The sequence below is a fragment of the Tympanuchus pallidicinctus genome, unplaced genomic scaffold (assembly GCF_026119805.1).
Source record: "Tympanuchus pallidicinctus isolate F22 unplaced genomic scaffold, pur_lepc_1.0 scaffold67, whole genome shotgun sequence".
Lineage (NCBI taxonomy): Eukaryota > Metazoa > Chordata > Aves > Galliformes > Phasianidae > Tympanuchus > Tympanuchus pallidicinctus.
In genome coordinates this window covers 475-14,166 of record NW_026294788.1, presented here as the reverse complement: position 1 = coordinate 14,166, position 13,692 = coordinate 475, and the positions used below count along the sequence as shown (strand labels likewise).

At 66.1% G+C, this 13,692-nt stretch overlaps 1 protein-coding gene across 2 annotated transcripts; it reads left to right on the top strand.

The window, feature by feature from the left end:
* The first annotated feature begins 9,516 nt into the window (after window positions 1–9,516).
* MIDN (midnolin) lies at window positions 9,517–13,442 on the top strand. 2 transcript variants are annotated; one of them, XM_052665459.1, is made up of 4 exons: window positions 9,517–9,933; window positions 11,166–11,388; window positions 12,036–12,123; window positions 12,382–13,442. In XM_052665459.1, the coding sequence occupies exons 2-4, from the start codon at window positions 11,171–11,173 to the stop codon at window positions 12,685–12,687; spliced, it is 612 nt and encodes a 203-aa protein (XP_052521419.1). In that variant the 5' UTR covers window positions 9,517–9,933; window positions 11,166–11,170; the 3' UTR covers window positions 12,688–13,442. The 2 variants fall into 2 exon arrangements, with proteins under 2 accessions (XP_052521419.1, XP_052521418.1); XM_052665458.1 differs by lacking the exon at window positions 9,517–9,933 and having other exon boundaries at window positions 10,864–11,388.
* The last annotated feature ends 250 nt before the right edge of the window (window positions 13,443–13,692 follow it).

The following is a 13,692-nucleotide window of genomic DNA, read 5'->3' as shown; positions in this document are numbered from 1 at the left end:
TGTCTTGTGGCGTGTCACCTTCTTCCGAGGCAGCACACACAGCTGGGAGTGGGGCAGGGTCTGCAGGGTGCAGCGTTACCTCCAGATCTGTTCTCGGGTGCTGCTGGGGGTTCCTGAGGGAGGTTCACCCCAGGCTCAGCAGGCAGATTTGATGGCTCTCTCCTCCCTGCCTCTAGTAATTCACCAGGATTGTGGCAGCACAGGAGGAGGAATCTGCAGGGCAGTGCAGGTCCATACTGGAGGCTTCCTGTCCCAGCTCCCCCCGCCCTCCCCCAGCTTTGCTCAGCCTCCAGACTCCATTGCTGCAGGAGCCACACCGGGCCTGTTGTTTCTGCACAGTCCTTCCTGCAGCTGGACAGCAGCTGCCCAGCTCTGACCCTTCTCCCTGCTGCTATGGGCTGTCACCACTTCCCCTGCGTGTGTGGCATGCAGAGCAGGGGGAAATCTCCCTCTGCTCCATGGAGACAGGCTCGGTGCGAGAGGGAAGCAGCTGCTGGGGGTGGTGGGAGCCTCTCTTCAGTCGGTGCGGTGCGGGGGGTGCTTGGTGGTGCTCCACCAAAGCTGCCCTCGCTTTGGGGCTGTGCTGGTGCCGGTGCCCCCTCACCAGGGCAGCCCCGGTGTCCCCTGTGCCGGGCAGGAGCTGCTTCCTGGCACAGCACGGCTCAGCGAAGGGCTCAATCCCCACCCCAGACGCCTAAGGACTCATTTTGCCAACGGCACCATCTGCTGTGAGGCTGTGAGCTCACTGCCGTCCTCCCCACACCTCCAGCGGGGATTTCAGGCTCCCTCTGCTGCACGGAGCATGGGGGGGGGGGGGGGGTCTGAGGGTCCGCTGTCCCCACGGCACACAGCAGCCCCCCCCACTCCCACCCCCTCATCCCTCCATGCCTGCAGCGCACACAGCAGCACTCGGTTATTTTCGGTGCTGCCACCCAGGATGTAATCTGTGCTGCCTCCTCACCGCCACCTCCTCCCCCTCCTCTCGCTCTCCCCCCCCCCCCCCCCCCGACAAGTGATCAAAAATAGTGCCTGCGGTGTTAAATTTCTCGCTCGGGAGCTTATTAAAAGCCTCCCAGTCCTGACGCTGAGCCTATTTGAGGATCAACCCGGTCCCATTTTCCGAGCCGCTCCCGCGCCTTTCTTTCCCCTTTCCCTCTTTTCTCCCTTTTCCTTTTTCTCCTGAAGGTCACACGTCGGCTCTGTGCGTGAGCGAAAGCCTCAAAGCCGGAATGAGCTCTCATTAAAACGTCTCGGGAATAACGGGGGCCGGGCGGCCGCGCTGCCCTCGGTGCCGGCTGCTATTTGCATTGCGCTCTGCCCTCCCTCGGCACACGCGGCCGTTTTCTTTCCGACGGAAGGTGGCTGCGTTTTGTCATCGGATGGAGGAGCGTTGGCGAGGCCGGGAAGCCGGGAACGGCCGGCTGCTATTTTTAGGATGGGAAAAAAAAGTGTCTCCGTCAGCATCCTCGCATCAGCTCTTCCCACTGCCTGCCGCCGGCTCCATTGGAACGGGGAAGGGGGGAGTGGGGGGGGGGGGGGGGGGGTCCTGGTGCTGCCTGCTGGGAGATGTAGTTGGGGGGGGGTTCAGCCCCACATCTGGGATGGTGGGGGGGGGGGCTGCGTCCCTCTGTGCCCGCTTGTTCTCCTGTGCAGGGGGGTTCAGCCCCGGTGCTGTGGGCAGGGGGCTCTGCCTGCCCTCCCCACCTCATCCTCCCTCCCCCGTTGCCCAACTTGATGCCAGGAGGGGCTGAGGCTGCAGGCAACACTGGGGGTCCTCTCCAGGCCCAGGACGGTGCTGCAACCCGTGGTTGGTGCTGCAGAACTGGGGATGTGTGCCCTACAGCGCGATCCCATGGGTGATCATCCCCACTTCTCTCCAGCACATCCTGCCATGGGGATGTGTGGTTCAGCTGCTCAGCGCAGCCCGCAGTGCCAGAATTCCGGCATCCCTGCAGCATCCATGTATGCAGGTGGGGCGAGAGCCCCTTCCCTGCTGTGTTGGGGGTGCAGGCATTGAGGCCCTGCAGCACTACAGGGTGCTGTGCTCCAAGGGAAGCTCGGCAGCAGCACGCCAAGGCCTGGGCACAGCCTGCCTCGGGTCCCCCCCCCTCCCCCCCCCCGGCCGGCAGCGATGCGTGCTGGAGGGATGGGCTGCCTGGAAAGCTGCGTGAGCGGGGCTGCGTCCTTCCTTTCCACCCAGTGCTTTTGCCTGTGACTTTACATCTCCTGCTGCCAGATGGAGGGTGGGGAGCGGAGCATCGCGTCCCTGCCGGCGCCTCTGCTCCTGGGGGAGCGCTTACCAGGAGGGGCTGGGCGCTGCCGTCAGGTCCCAGCATTGCCACCCCCCCCCCCCCCCCCATGCTCAGCTGTGCTGTGTTTCCACAGTCCCACCCGGATCCTGAATGCAAAGGAAAAGTCTGAGCTCTCCAGGGGAAAAAAAACCACCCCAACCCTGTGGCAGCCCCAGGATTCCCCCCCTGTGGCACTGAGTCATGGGGCAGAGCCACCCCCAGCCCTGCCCAAACCCAAACCCACAGTGCCTGTCCTCACATTGCAGTCTGGGGACACCCGGGGGGAGCAGCCCCAGGCTGGGGGGCTTCTGTGGGGCAGGGGCAGAGCTCCTCGCCCCTTATCAGAGCCTTGTGGCACCGGAGGGCACCACAGTGTGGGAAGGGCAGCAGAGCGTGGTGCGTCCTTGCGCCATGCTGCCCTTGGGTGGCTGAAGGCCACGTCCTCATAACTTCCTTCTCCGGGGGGAGCACTGCTGTAATGATTAACCTGCGCCGTTCTGTCCTGCAGTCTGTTTTCCTCTCGGTTTCCAACGCTGGAAAATGCTTTTCCCCTGCCTGCCACCCACACACACTGCCCTGTCCCCGCGCACAGGGAAAGTCCCATCCGGATGCATGCAATGGGAGAGAGGGGGGGGGGGGGGTCAGCTGGGGGTTACCATGGGGAAAACGGAGGCACGGAGGGAGAAAACTGCAATGGGTGCGGGAGCCCCGGCTGGGGATGGATGCTCTGTGTGCTCTGCGGAGGGGATCAATGGGATGCTGCCTTTGCTCGGGGTGGCTGCCGGCACACAGCTTTGGCAGAGCCAACCCAACGCTGCGGCACACGCAGGGGTCACCGGCTCGGCTGGGATGTGCAGTGCTGTCACGGGGGTCCCGGTGAAGCCCCCCCCCTCCTTCACCATCCCCTGCCCAGGACCAGGACCCACACAGGGCAAAGGGGGGGCCGGGAGGAAGCGGCTGCCAGCTGGGCTCCATGCCGGCCACAAAGGCGGCCCAGAGAACCCGAGCGGAATGAGGTGGCGGCCAGCCAGGTTCCCACGGCGGCCCCGGTTCAGAAAATAGGCCCAGAGCTGGCAGTGGTTGCTGCAGCGACCAACAGGGTGCTGCAATGCGGGGGGGCTCAGCCGGGTCCAGGTGTGCACGGTGGGACCCCTGCGTGGGGCCGGGGCCGGTGATGGAGCTGAGCCCCCCAGGCTCCTGTTTTCGCTGCCCCCAGGAGTTTCTCCATGGGTAAAGCCAGGAGGTTCCCATGAGTGCCAGGCTGCAGCCCCACAGCTAAACCTGCCTCCAACCCAACAACCAGCCCCACATCCAGCCCCACACCCCCCACTCGTGGGGAGGAAGCAGCCGCAGCTGCTGGTGCTGGTGGGGCCTTTCCTGGTGGCTTGGCGCCTGACAGGGGCCGGATTGGGGGGGGGGGGAAGTCGGGGGGCTGGGGAGCTGCCCTCAGGAATGCCCCCGCGCCGTGCTTTCATCCGCGCTGCCTCAAAGGGCGCCTGTGTGCAGGAGAGCCGGGTATAAATAGCGGGGATTGAGGCCTGGCGTGACACTGGAGTCCCTTCTGCCACTGCCACCTTGGGTGCCCCCCCCTGCAGCACCTCAATGGGGGCATTGTGCACCCGCAGCCCCTTCGGGCACGTCCCCGGCAGCTGCTCAGCCTGACCCCGTCTGCTCCCCCCTCGTGCTGTGGGGCCGTCTGTGCACACAGCGGTGTGGGATGAGGGATCCTGAGCAGCCCCTGAACAGCGCTGTCACAGCCCAGTGCCCCAACAGCGCTGTGAGCCACATCCCCTCTCCCAGCTGCACCATGCAGACAGCCCCCCCCTCAAGGCCAGGCTGTGGGGGGCTGTGTGTGGCTGTGCTCTTTGGGTGCCCATCCCATCCCATCCACCCCATCCCATCCCATCCCACCCCATCCCCTCCCATCCCCTCCTATCCCATCCCATCCCATCCATTCCATCCCATCCCATCCCACCCCATTCCATCCCATCCCACCCCACCCCACCCCATCCCACCCCATCCCATCCCACCCCATCCCATCCCATCCCATCCCATCCCATCCCATCCCATCCCATCCCATCCATTCCATCCCATCCCATCCCATCCCATCCCATCCCATCCATCCCATCCCATCCATCCCATCCCATCCCATCCCATCCCATCCCATCCCATCCCATCCCATCCCATCCCATCCCATCCCATCCCATCCCATCCCATCCCATCCATCCCATCCATTCCATCCCATCCCATCCCATCCCATCCCATCCCATCCCATCCCATCCCATCCCATCCCATCCCATCCATTCCATCCCATCCCATCCCATCCCATCCCATCCCATCCCATCCCATCCCATCCATCCCATCCCATCCATCCCATCCCATCCCATCCCATCCCATCCCACCCCATCCCATCCCATCCCATCCCATCCCCTCCCATCCAGGAGCTGACTCTGCTTTGAGCTCATCCAGCAATGGGTGCCTCTCAGTCCCCGTTCTGCAGAGGTTTCCTGCACAGTTTTGTGTTTCTCTTTTGCTTCTGTTTGGCTGTTGGGCCAAACATCCCCTGCTGTTCTCCTCGGACCCCGAGCCCATCCTGCACTGTGGGGTGATGCTATGGGCTCTTCAGGGCTGCACTGCTCCTGGAGACACATACAATTTGATCTCTCAGCCTGACCCATCGCTGTCACATCATATCTCCCCCCAACCCAACCTGCAGGCAGTGCCCACACCGGGCAGTGCTGTGTCCCACCCACAGCCCATGGCAGCCTGGACTGCCCACAGTGCAATTCAGGGCCAAGGTCCCCACTGGGAGCTGTGGGCGCTACAGGGAGACAAAGGTTTAACGTGGGTTGCCGGGCTCCCTCTGATCCTTCCGCCCATTATCTAATCAGAGCCATGTGGAACAGCCCAATGGTGTGTGTGAGTCACTTCCCCAGCACTGCCTCAGTTCCCCGCAGGTGATGCCGGGTTGTGCTGAGCCGTCGCCCCGCAGCGTCGCGGCGTTGGGGAATGCAGCGCAGTGGGTCCGGCCCAGGGTTGGATTCCTGCACCTCTTCTCAGCTCCGCACTGACTCACTGGCCTGCACGTCACTTCCCCGTCGGCCTCGGTTCCCTGAGCTGGGACATGGGCACAGCACAGTCCTGTAGATGGGATGCATCATTGGGGTGATGCTCGCCGTGCGGCGGCGGCGCCACGCGGGGTCTGGATCAGTGCAGGACTTCCTTCCTTCATTCCCAGAACAAAGCCGTGACTTCGCATCCCTATGGAAGCTGGGGAATGGCTGGAGGCAGCCCTAAGCGCACCGAGACACGGGATCTGGTGCGGGGCACAGCAGCAGTGCTGGCATCCCCCAACCAGAAGCACACGGCGTGGTGGTTTCTGCAGTGCCCTGGGAGGGCTGGGCTGGGGCAGCCGTGGGGCCCCTCTTGATAAGAGCTGGGGGGGATGCAGGGCTGTGTCCCCCCCATTCATGAGCTGCCCACGTTCCTGGTGTGGCTCCAAGCGGGGCACTGGAAGGCGCAGGGGTGGGAATGCCAGCATGCTGAGTGTTGCTGTGTGTCAGCGCGTGGGGCACCCGTGGGACGGAGCTCCACCCCCACCCCGGGTTCCCTCCATCCCACACCAGGCGTTGCCTCCGGCTCTTGGCACACATTTGGGGCCCGCAGGATCCCAACGCAGAGCCGGCACCGTGCCCGCGTGTTGTGCAGCCACAGCAGGGTGGGTGCCTGGGGATGCGTTGCAGTGCCTGCAGGTTTGCCCCCCCCCCCCCCCAACCCGTGGGCCCCCACATGTGTGCACTGAGCCCTCCTGAAGCTGCGGGGTGGGACGTGTGGGGCTGTAGGACGGGCGCAGAGGATGCTGCGCCCCAAAGTGGGGCAGAAGAGTTCATCCCCCCACGGTGCACCATGAGAACCCACTGTCACCACCCTCTGTGGGGTGCACAGGGCAGGTTGGGGTGGCTGGGCCCCAGTGGGTTGGCCACTCTGGTTTGGGCTGACCCCACACGGACTGAGTGCTGGGCAACAGGGGGGCAAATCCCCCCTGATCTATGAGCTGGGGTCACCTGAGGAGTTGGGCTTAGCACACAGCCATGGAGACTGAAAGCACAGGTTCTTCCCCTGCCCAGGGCTGGCGACTTGCTTAAGCATTTGCAATAATTATAATAATAATAATGATGATAATAATAATAATAGCGCCACCACCACCAGGCTGGGTGTCGTCTGGCTGCTGGAGACGGTGATTTAAGGCCTACCAACCCATGTGGCAGCGGCTGAGGAACAGCCGTGTTGGATGGGGACAGATCCCAACACCGGGCGCTGCAGAGCTGCAAAGGGGGCCGTCAGGATCTGGGGCTCCTCACCCCACGGCACCCTGCAGCCCCCTCCCCAGCCTGGCAGAGCTTAGAGCCCACGTTTCCAGCACTGAGGCTGAGCAGAGCAGGGCTGCACCCATGCCAGCTGAGGGAAGCAGCCAAATGGCAGCCCCAGTGCTTGGGGCCGAGGGGTGGTGCTGCCTGGGGTCGGCCGTGTGCCAGGGCTGGCATGGAGCCGCTCTCCTGCGTCACCGCGGATGGAGCGCGGCGTTCCGAGGGGCCGTGAGCTCAGGGTGCTCAGAATAGCGCCGGCCTCAGCGCGGGCAGCGGGGCTGCAGCACGGCCAAGTATGGCCCCACACCTGGGCTGCCCGGGCTGCTATATCCAGGGGATTCGCCATCCCTCCTGGGGCAGAGCCAGGCCGTGTGGCTGCTTGGGGGTCAGCCCTGACTTGGGCACTGCTGGCTGCTCCCCGAGGGCTCTCCTGTGGGATTTATCACCTCCGGGTGCTGGCCGAGCGCTGTGGGGTGCCCCATAGCCCAGAGGTGAGGCTGGGCTGTGTCCAGCTGCCAAGGTGTCCCTGGGAGTGACACCCGGACGCGCTGTCAGGGGCCACCAGGACACGTTCCCAAGGGCCGAGAAACACATGGAGCCGATGGTGCGTTTCTAAGGACACACCTGGGTGTTTACAGCCCTTCGGCGTCACCGGCACGCAGTGCTGCCCGAGGACACCTCACCCACCCCACATCACCCCCAGCCCCACTGGGTGGGGGGAATCTGCTTGGGGTCAGGCCCAGAGCTGGGGGAAGGAGGGGGGGGAAGGGGTTGCTGGTCCTCCCTCGCCGCCCAGCTCACCTGAGCACATCACGGTGACACGAATCACCATCACTGCCGTGACTCAGGCTGTGCTGCTCATCCTAGGGGGTGGGGGGGGGGGGGGGGTTCCGGGAGCCGTGACCCAGCTGCAAACCCCACACCTCCCCCCCACACACACACGGGGTCGGGGTGGGCAGGGGTGAAGCGGTTCGGCTGCACCGCATTGCTGGGGTGTGTCTGTGAGCCCTATGCTGGCCCCGTGCCCGTGGGAACGCTCCCACTCACTGCTGGAACTCAGCACTGCCTGCCCCACATGGGCCCTTGCACCCCATAGGGGTGGCATCGCTCCGTTCAGGGTCGGAGGCTCAATGGTGGCACTGGGAAAAGGGCCCCCGTGCCCCCTGGGTCCCCCAGGCTCCATCCTTGCTTTGCTCTGCAGCAGCAGCAGCCCCTGCTCCCCTCCTTCCCTCCTCCCTCGCTCTCTGCCTCTGCCCTAATCCCATGACCTGCGAGGGGAATGCAGAGACTTGCGATAAAACCCGCGTTTGCCAAAGCTGCAAAATCAGACAGGAATTCGGTCCAAAAGGGAAAAAAAAAAAGAAAAAAAAAAAAAACCTGAAACAAAACAGAAAAAGGAGAGAGAGATCAGGGAGAAAAGAGCAAAGAGCAAAGCTGCAGCCTGGGGCTGGTGGGGGATTTCCCCAAAGAAGGAGCCCTGGGAACTCCCTTCCTTCGAGGGACAGCACTTCCAAGAACCCCGGGAGCTTTGGGCTCCTGGGAGATGCGGAGGTGCCAGCGCTGCCCCAGCTCAGCCCCTGCGGTGGGGATGGGCCCTCCTGTGTCCCCTGGGACCCCACATCCCCTCTGCCGCAGCTCACGGGTGGGGTGGGGTGTGTGGGGAGCACTGCAGAGCAGTGGGGCTCACATCCCTGTTTGCTCATTGCGTCGTCTCTCCCCGAGCAGCTCCGGTGTGGGGTTTGGGGAATGTTCCCTCTGGAGACCTCCGATGCAGCACAGCGATTATTGCCCAGAGTCTGAGCGTCATCTTTAACGATTTATTCCCAGGGCAACCCAATAAACTAAACACACAAAAATCGGGGCTGCTGGGAGCCCTGGGATCTCCCGGCACCGTCTCTGGAGGCCTCGGATACCTTCACCTGAACCCGCAGCCACACGCACTGCCTGGAGCTGAGTACGATGGGGGAGCAGAGCGGGGCTGGGGGCTGCTGGGCAGGCGCTGCCTCGGGGCATCGGGCGCTCCAACGAACCCCGTGCCAACACCGAGCGCTGCCCCTCGGTTGCCGCGTCCCTTTGTGGCCCCGCAGACCCCAAGCGTGGGGTCGGGAGAGGCCCCGTTCCGTGACGATGTGGCTCCGTGGACCCCCACAGCCGCGTCCCCGTGGGGTTTTTCACCCACGCAGCGCTGTGATCGCCGGAGGGGCGGCCGAGAGGCCAGGGGAGAACAATGGCGCGTCCCGGCCCGGCCCTCTCCCGGGGACAATGGCACAGCGGAGCCTGAGCTCATCGCCCCCCGAGAGCCCGCGGGGCCGGGGCGGGCGGGGGACGCGGGGCTGTGCCACAAAGGCTCTCTCTCTGCCCGAGAGGCCTCGCTCTCACCCGGCACAGAACGGCCCCGACTGCCGCGGGGTACCGGGATCCCCCCGGGGCTCCGCGCTCTGCTGCCTCGAGGGGCCGGGGGTGCGCGGCCATCTCCTCCCGCAGCCTCTTTGTGTCCCTCCGCGCGTTGCGGGGCATTGTCTGCGAGCGGGAGCCCGGCGGGGGCAGCGCGGGGTCAGACAGAGCCCCGCAGTCCCGGCTCACAGCTCCCGGGGGTTTGCCGGCTCCGATCCCGACCCGCGCCCCATTCTCCGTGGGGAGAGCGATCCGGATTTCAGGGCAACGCCAACGCTACCTCCGCCCCGAGCCCCGCAACCCCTCCGGGACCGCTCGTGGGGCTCCCACCGATCCGACCTCGCGCCGTCCCCTCTCCAACGCCGGGCGGAGGCGGCCCCCCCCAGCGAGGCGGAGCTGCGGCGGCACCGGAGGCAGCGCTGGGACCGGACCCCTCCACACACAGCACCACCCCGAAGGACAGAGCCGGACCCCAGGAGGGAACGATCTCTCCCGGTGCACCGGGAGCCGGGGGGGCACCGCCGGGACATCTCCCTCCATTCCTCCCTTCCTCTCTCCCTCCCTCCCTCCCTCCGGGAGCAGGTGCGGCCGTGCCGAGGCCGCTGGCGGGGCCGGTGCGGGGCCAGGCCGGTCCCTGCCCCCGGCAGGCTCCACCCTGGGCGGTGCGGGATAAAACTTGGGGCACCTCCCCGGCGGTTCCGCGTCAGGCTGCGCTCCGACCGCTCGGCACGGGGCAGCGTTTCGGGGGCACCGCTCCGCTCGCGCCCTCCCGGAACTTTTAGGGCTTTATTATTTTTTTTCCGACGTTCATTCCCCCGGTGCCGCCGGAGGCAGCCGAGCTCTGATCGCGACGGGATCCGCGGGGCAGCGCTCCGGGCTCGGTGAGTGGCGGACGGGGAGCGGGGCTGAGGGGCGCGGGGCCGTTCCGCGGAGGGGTTTCAGCGCGGATGCGTGGGTTTTATTCATGGAGGGATTGGGGGGGGGAGGTGGTCCCGTGAGCGGCGGTTCCCGGGGACGATCGCGTTGCAGCCCCTCTCCGGGGCGCGGGGCCGTTGTCAGCGCTTTGCCCTCATCGACGAGAGGGGCCGCGCCGCTCCGTCCCCGTCCCCCCCATTCTCCCCTCCAGCCCCATCGAACCGCGGAGTGGAACGGCGATGCGGGGGCTCCGGGCGCTGTGCCCCCCCCCCGGCGCGGCGGGGCCGGCAGAGGGCGCGCGCGCCGTGCTGACTCATGGCCCCCCCCGGTGCCGCCGTGGCCGCTCCCCCCGGGCCGGGGCGCTGCGGGCGGGAGGAGCCCTTCCCAGCGGCGGTACCGGGCGGTGCGGGGAGGGGCACCGGGTGCGGCGGCTGTGCCGTTCCCCCCCCGCCCTTTCCGCTCCGCGTCACTCAGCCTCGCGGCTCCGGGTGGGGGCTCTTGACGTGGGGGGGGGGGGGGAGCTTCTCCCGGTGCTCCGCGTTCCCCCTTCGGGGCCGTTCGCCCCATCGGCGCCGCTCGGTGCCGCCGCCCCCCCCCCCCCCCGCGCGAGGCCCTTTGTTGTGCGGCCGCGGATTATGAATGGCCGCGCGGAGCGGCGCGAGGGCGCGCGGGGGGCGGAGGGGGCGTGGCCAAACGCCGCGTGGGCGGAGGAATCCGGACGGCCCCGCCCACACCTTGCCACGTGGGGAACCGGATCGTGCCTCCTATTGGCTCAAACCCGCGGATGTCGGAGAGCTGCGAGGGCGCGGATTGGTCGGGAAGGCCGGAGGAGACGGAGTGAATGAGGGCGAGGCTCCGCCCCCGGGACGTTGCTACATTGGAGCTGCCCCCGCCCCCCGCCCCCCGGCGCTCGCAGGGCTGCGCGGCGCTGCCGGTTCGGCGGGTCCGGCCCCGGGCGCTGCACCGCGATCCTCCCGCAGCGCTCCGCTCCGAACCGCCCCGACCCGAACCGCGCCGGGATTTATTCTTCTCCTTTTGGGATTTATATTTTTTAATTATTCTCCGGTGCGAACGCGGCCCCCGGAGGGTCCCCCCCCCCCCCCGCATACACACACACACACCCGCACCGCTCGGTTGGCTGCTCCCCGCGTCCGCCGCTCTTTGTCCCGCACCGACCGACCGATCGCTCCTCCCTCAGGCCGCATGGAGCCGCAGCCCGGCGCTCGGAGCTGCAGCCGCGGGGCCGCCCCCTGCGATCCTCTCCCCGCGGAGCGCCCCGTCCACCTCTGCATCCACACCACCACCGGGGCGCGGTACGAAGTGGCCGTTCCTCCGGACGAGACGGTGGAGGGGCTGAAACGGCGGCTGTCGCAGCGCCTTAAGGTGCCCAAGGAGCGCCTGGCGCTGCTGCACAAAGACAGGTACGGAGCGGCCCCCCCCCTCTCTCTCTCCCTCCCCTTCCCCTGCGCGGCCCCAATTCCTCCGAGGGGTGGGGGGGGAGGGAAGGGGGGAGGGCGGGGGTTGGGCTCCGGGAGGCCCCGCGCTGCCCCCGCCGCGGTCGCTCTGTGGGCGGTGGGGCCCGGCCGTGCCCGCGGGGCTCCGTGCGGCGCCGGGCGCTGCCCTTTGTTCTGCGCTCAACTTCGGCGGCGCGGCCTCAGCACCGCCCCCCCCCCCCCCTCCTCCTTTCACACCCCCCATCCCCCCCCGCATCCCCGTTCCTCCTCCACCTCAAGCCGGGGGCGGCAGCTCGGGGGGGCGGCGGGGAGAGGAGGGGAGGGGGAGTCCTTTGTCTGACAAAGGGCCGCGCTGGGGCGGCCGCGCAGACCCCCCCCCCTCCTTTCCTATCCGCGGCGACCAAGGAGCCCCTCACAGCCCCATTGCAGGGCCGCGGAGCCCCCCCGGAGTGCACGATGTCACTGTGTGGGGCGGGCATCCTGGACTTAAGGGGGGGGGGAGGGGGAGAGTTATGGGTGCTGATGGGGCCTTTGTAGCACTGCTTCCCCCCCCTTCCCCCAGCAGCGTTATCTGCCGCCCCCGGGGCCGCGCTGACCTCTCTGCTCTCCCGCAGCCGCCTCAGCTCCGGGAAGCTGCAGGACCTGGGGGTGGTGGAAGGCAGCAAACTGACGCTGGTGCCCACCGTAGAGGCCGGCCTGATGGTGAGTGCCCCCGTGTGACCCCCCCCCGTGCACCTATCCGTGACAAACGCCCCATGCAGGACGTGCCTGCAGCCCCCAGCCCTGGCACACGGCGCTGCTTTCCCATGGCTGCGTTCTCAGGGCTGTGTAGAAATAGTGGAAGTGACACTGTCATCGTGCAGCCGCCTCCTCTTTCTCTGCATTTGTAATGTTAATCCCCCCCCACTCCCCCCTTCCTTATTTCATTTATTTATTTTTTTTTTCTCTGTAATTTTTCAGTCCCAGGCATCCAGGCCGGAGCAATCGGTGATGCAAGCGTTGGAAAGCTTAACTGAAACTCAGGTGAGCAGCTGCGAGACAAAGAGCTCCATGGGAAGGGGCTGCCGTGGCCCCTCCCGGCCCCATCCCCTCCTCCCCTCTTCAAGGTCCCCCTCCGGGAGAGGTGGCGATGCTGAGGGTGGTGCCCAGGGTGGGCACTGGGTGTGGGGAGGTCCCACGTTGCACCCAACAGCCTCGAGTTTGGGGAGGGGGGGGTGTGGGGCTGTGACTCAGCCAAGGTCATACAGGCTGTATGGGGGGGGTTAAAGGGGGGGGAGCTGTGGCAGCTCACCGTGCGGCGCAGGGAGCTGAAGGGGCTGTGCAGCCCTGCAGCCCCTGGTGGAAGGCTTTGAGCCGCCCTCGATGGGGGAGGGAGGAGGGCTGAGTGCTGCGGTTCTCCCCATGCACCGGGGTTACCGTCACTGTGAAGTTTGGCTGTGTTACGGTTGGGGGGGTTCTGTGCCGTGCTGGGGGGGCAGTTCCCAGGGCTGTGTGCGCACGCAGCCGCCAGCTGCCACCGAGGTGGAATTTACCCCCAGCCGCGCCGCCCCGGCTCTTTGTTTTCAGTCTCTTTATTATTTGCTGTTCAACTCCTTCCTTCCTCTCCGGACGGGTGTGTGGATGGGGTTTGAAAAGGGGATTTATGCGCTGGGGGTTTTTTGTTGTTGTTGTTGTTGTTGTTGGCTTTATTTATTTATTTAACCTGCCTGGTTGCATTTGGGAAAAGGGTTTGTGCTGAAGGTGCGGGGGTTTGGCTGCGTGTCCCCTTTCTCCCCCCCCTCCCCTTGCCATGGGGTTGCTGTGAGGTCCAGGGCTGCCCCATATGGGAGACCTTGAGTGATAAGGGGTGTCCTTGGCTTTGGTCAGCAGTTTTAAACCTTTGTGGGCTGAGTGAGCCTAAATCTCCCCAAAGATGGGTTCTGACCCCTCAGGGGGAGATTCTGGCATTGCTTTGTGCTATTGTGCTGTGGGGGTGTCCTGGTGTGTATCCCAGCAGTGGGGATGCAGCGATTCCTGGTGGGGCTGTGATGTGCTGGAGGTCATTAGGATTCATGGGGAGGGGGGGTGAGCTCGGGGTGCCCCACTGCTTAGGGGGAGATACAGCTCTCAGTGCGGCTCCGTCGGGGTGGAAGCAGCTCCACGCCTGCTGCCCACCGCCGGTTCCTCCGGGGTCGGTGATTCAGGAAGCCAGAGTTGTGCAGGAGGAACTGCCAGCACCTGGGGGGTGGGGGGGTTTGGGGGGGAGGTGGAAGGGGAGGGAGGGAGGGGGGG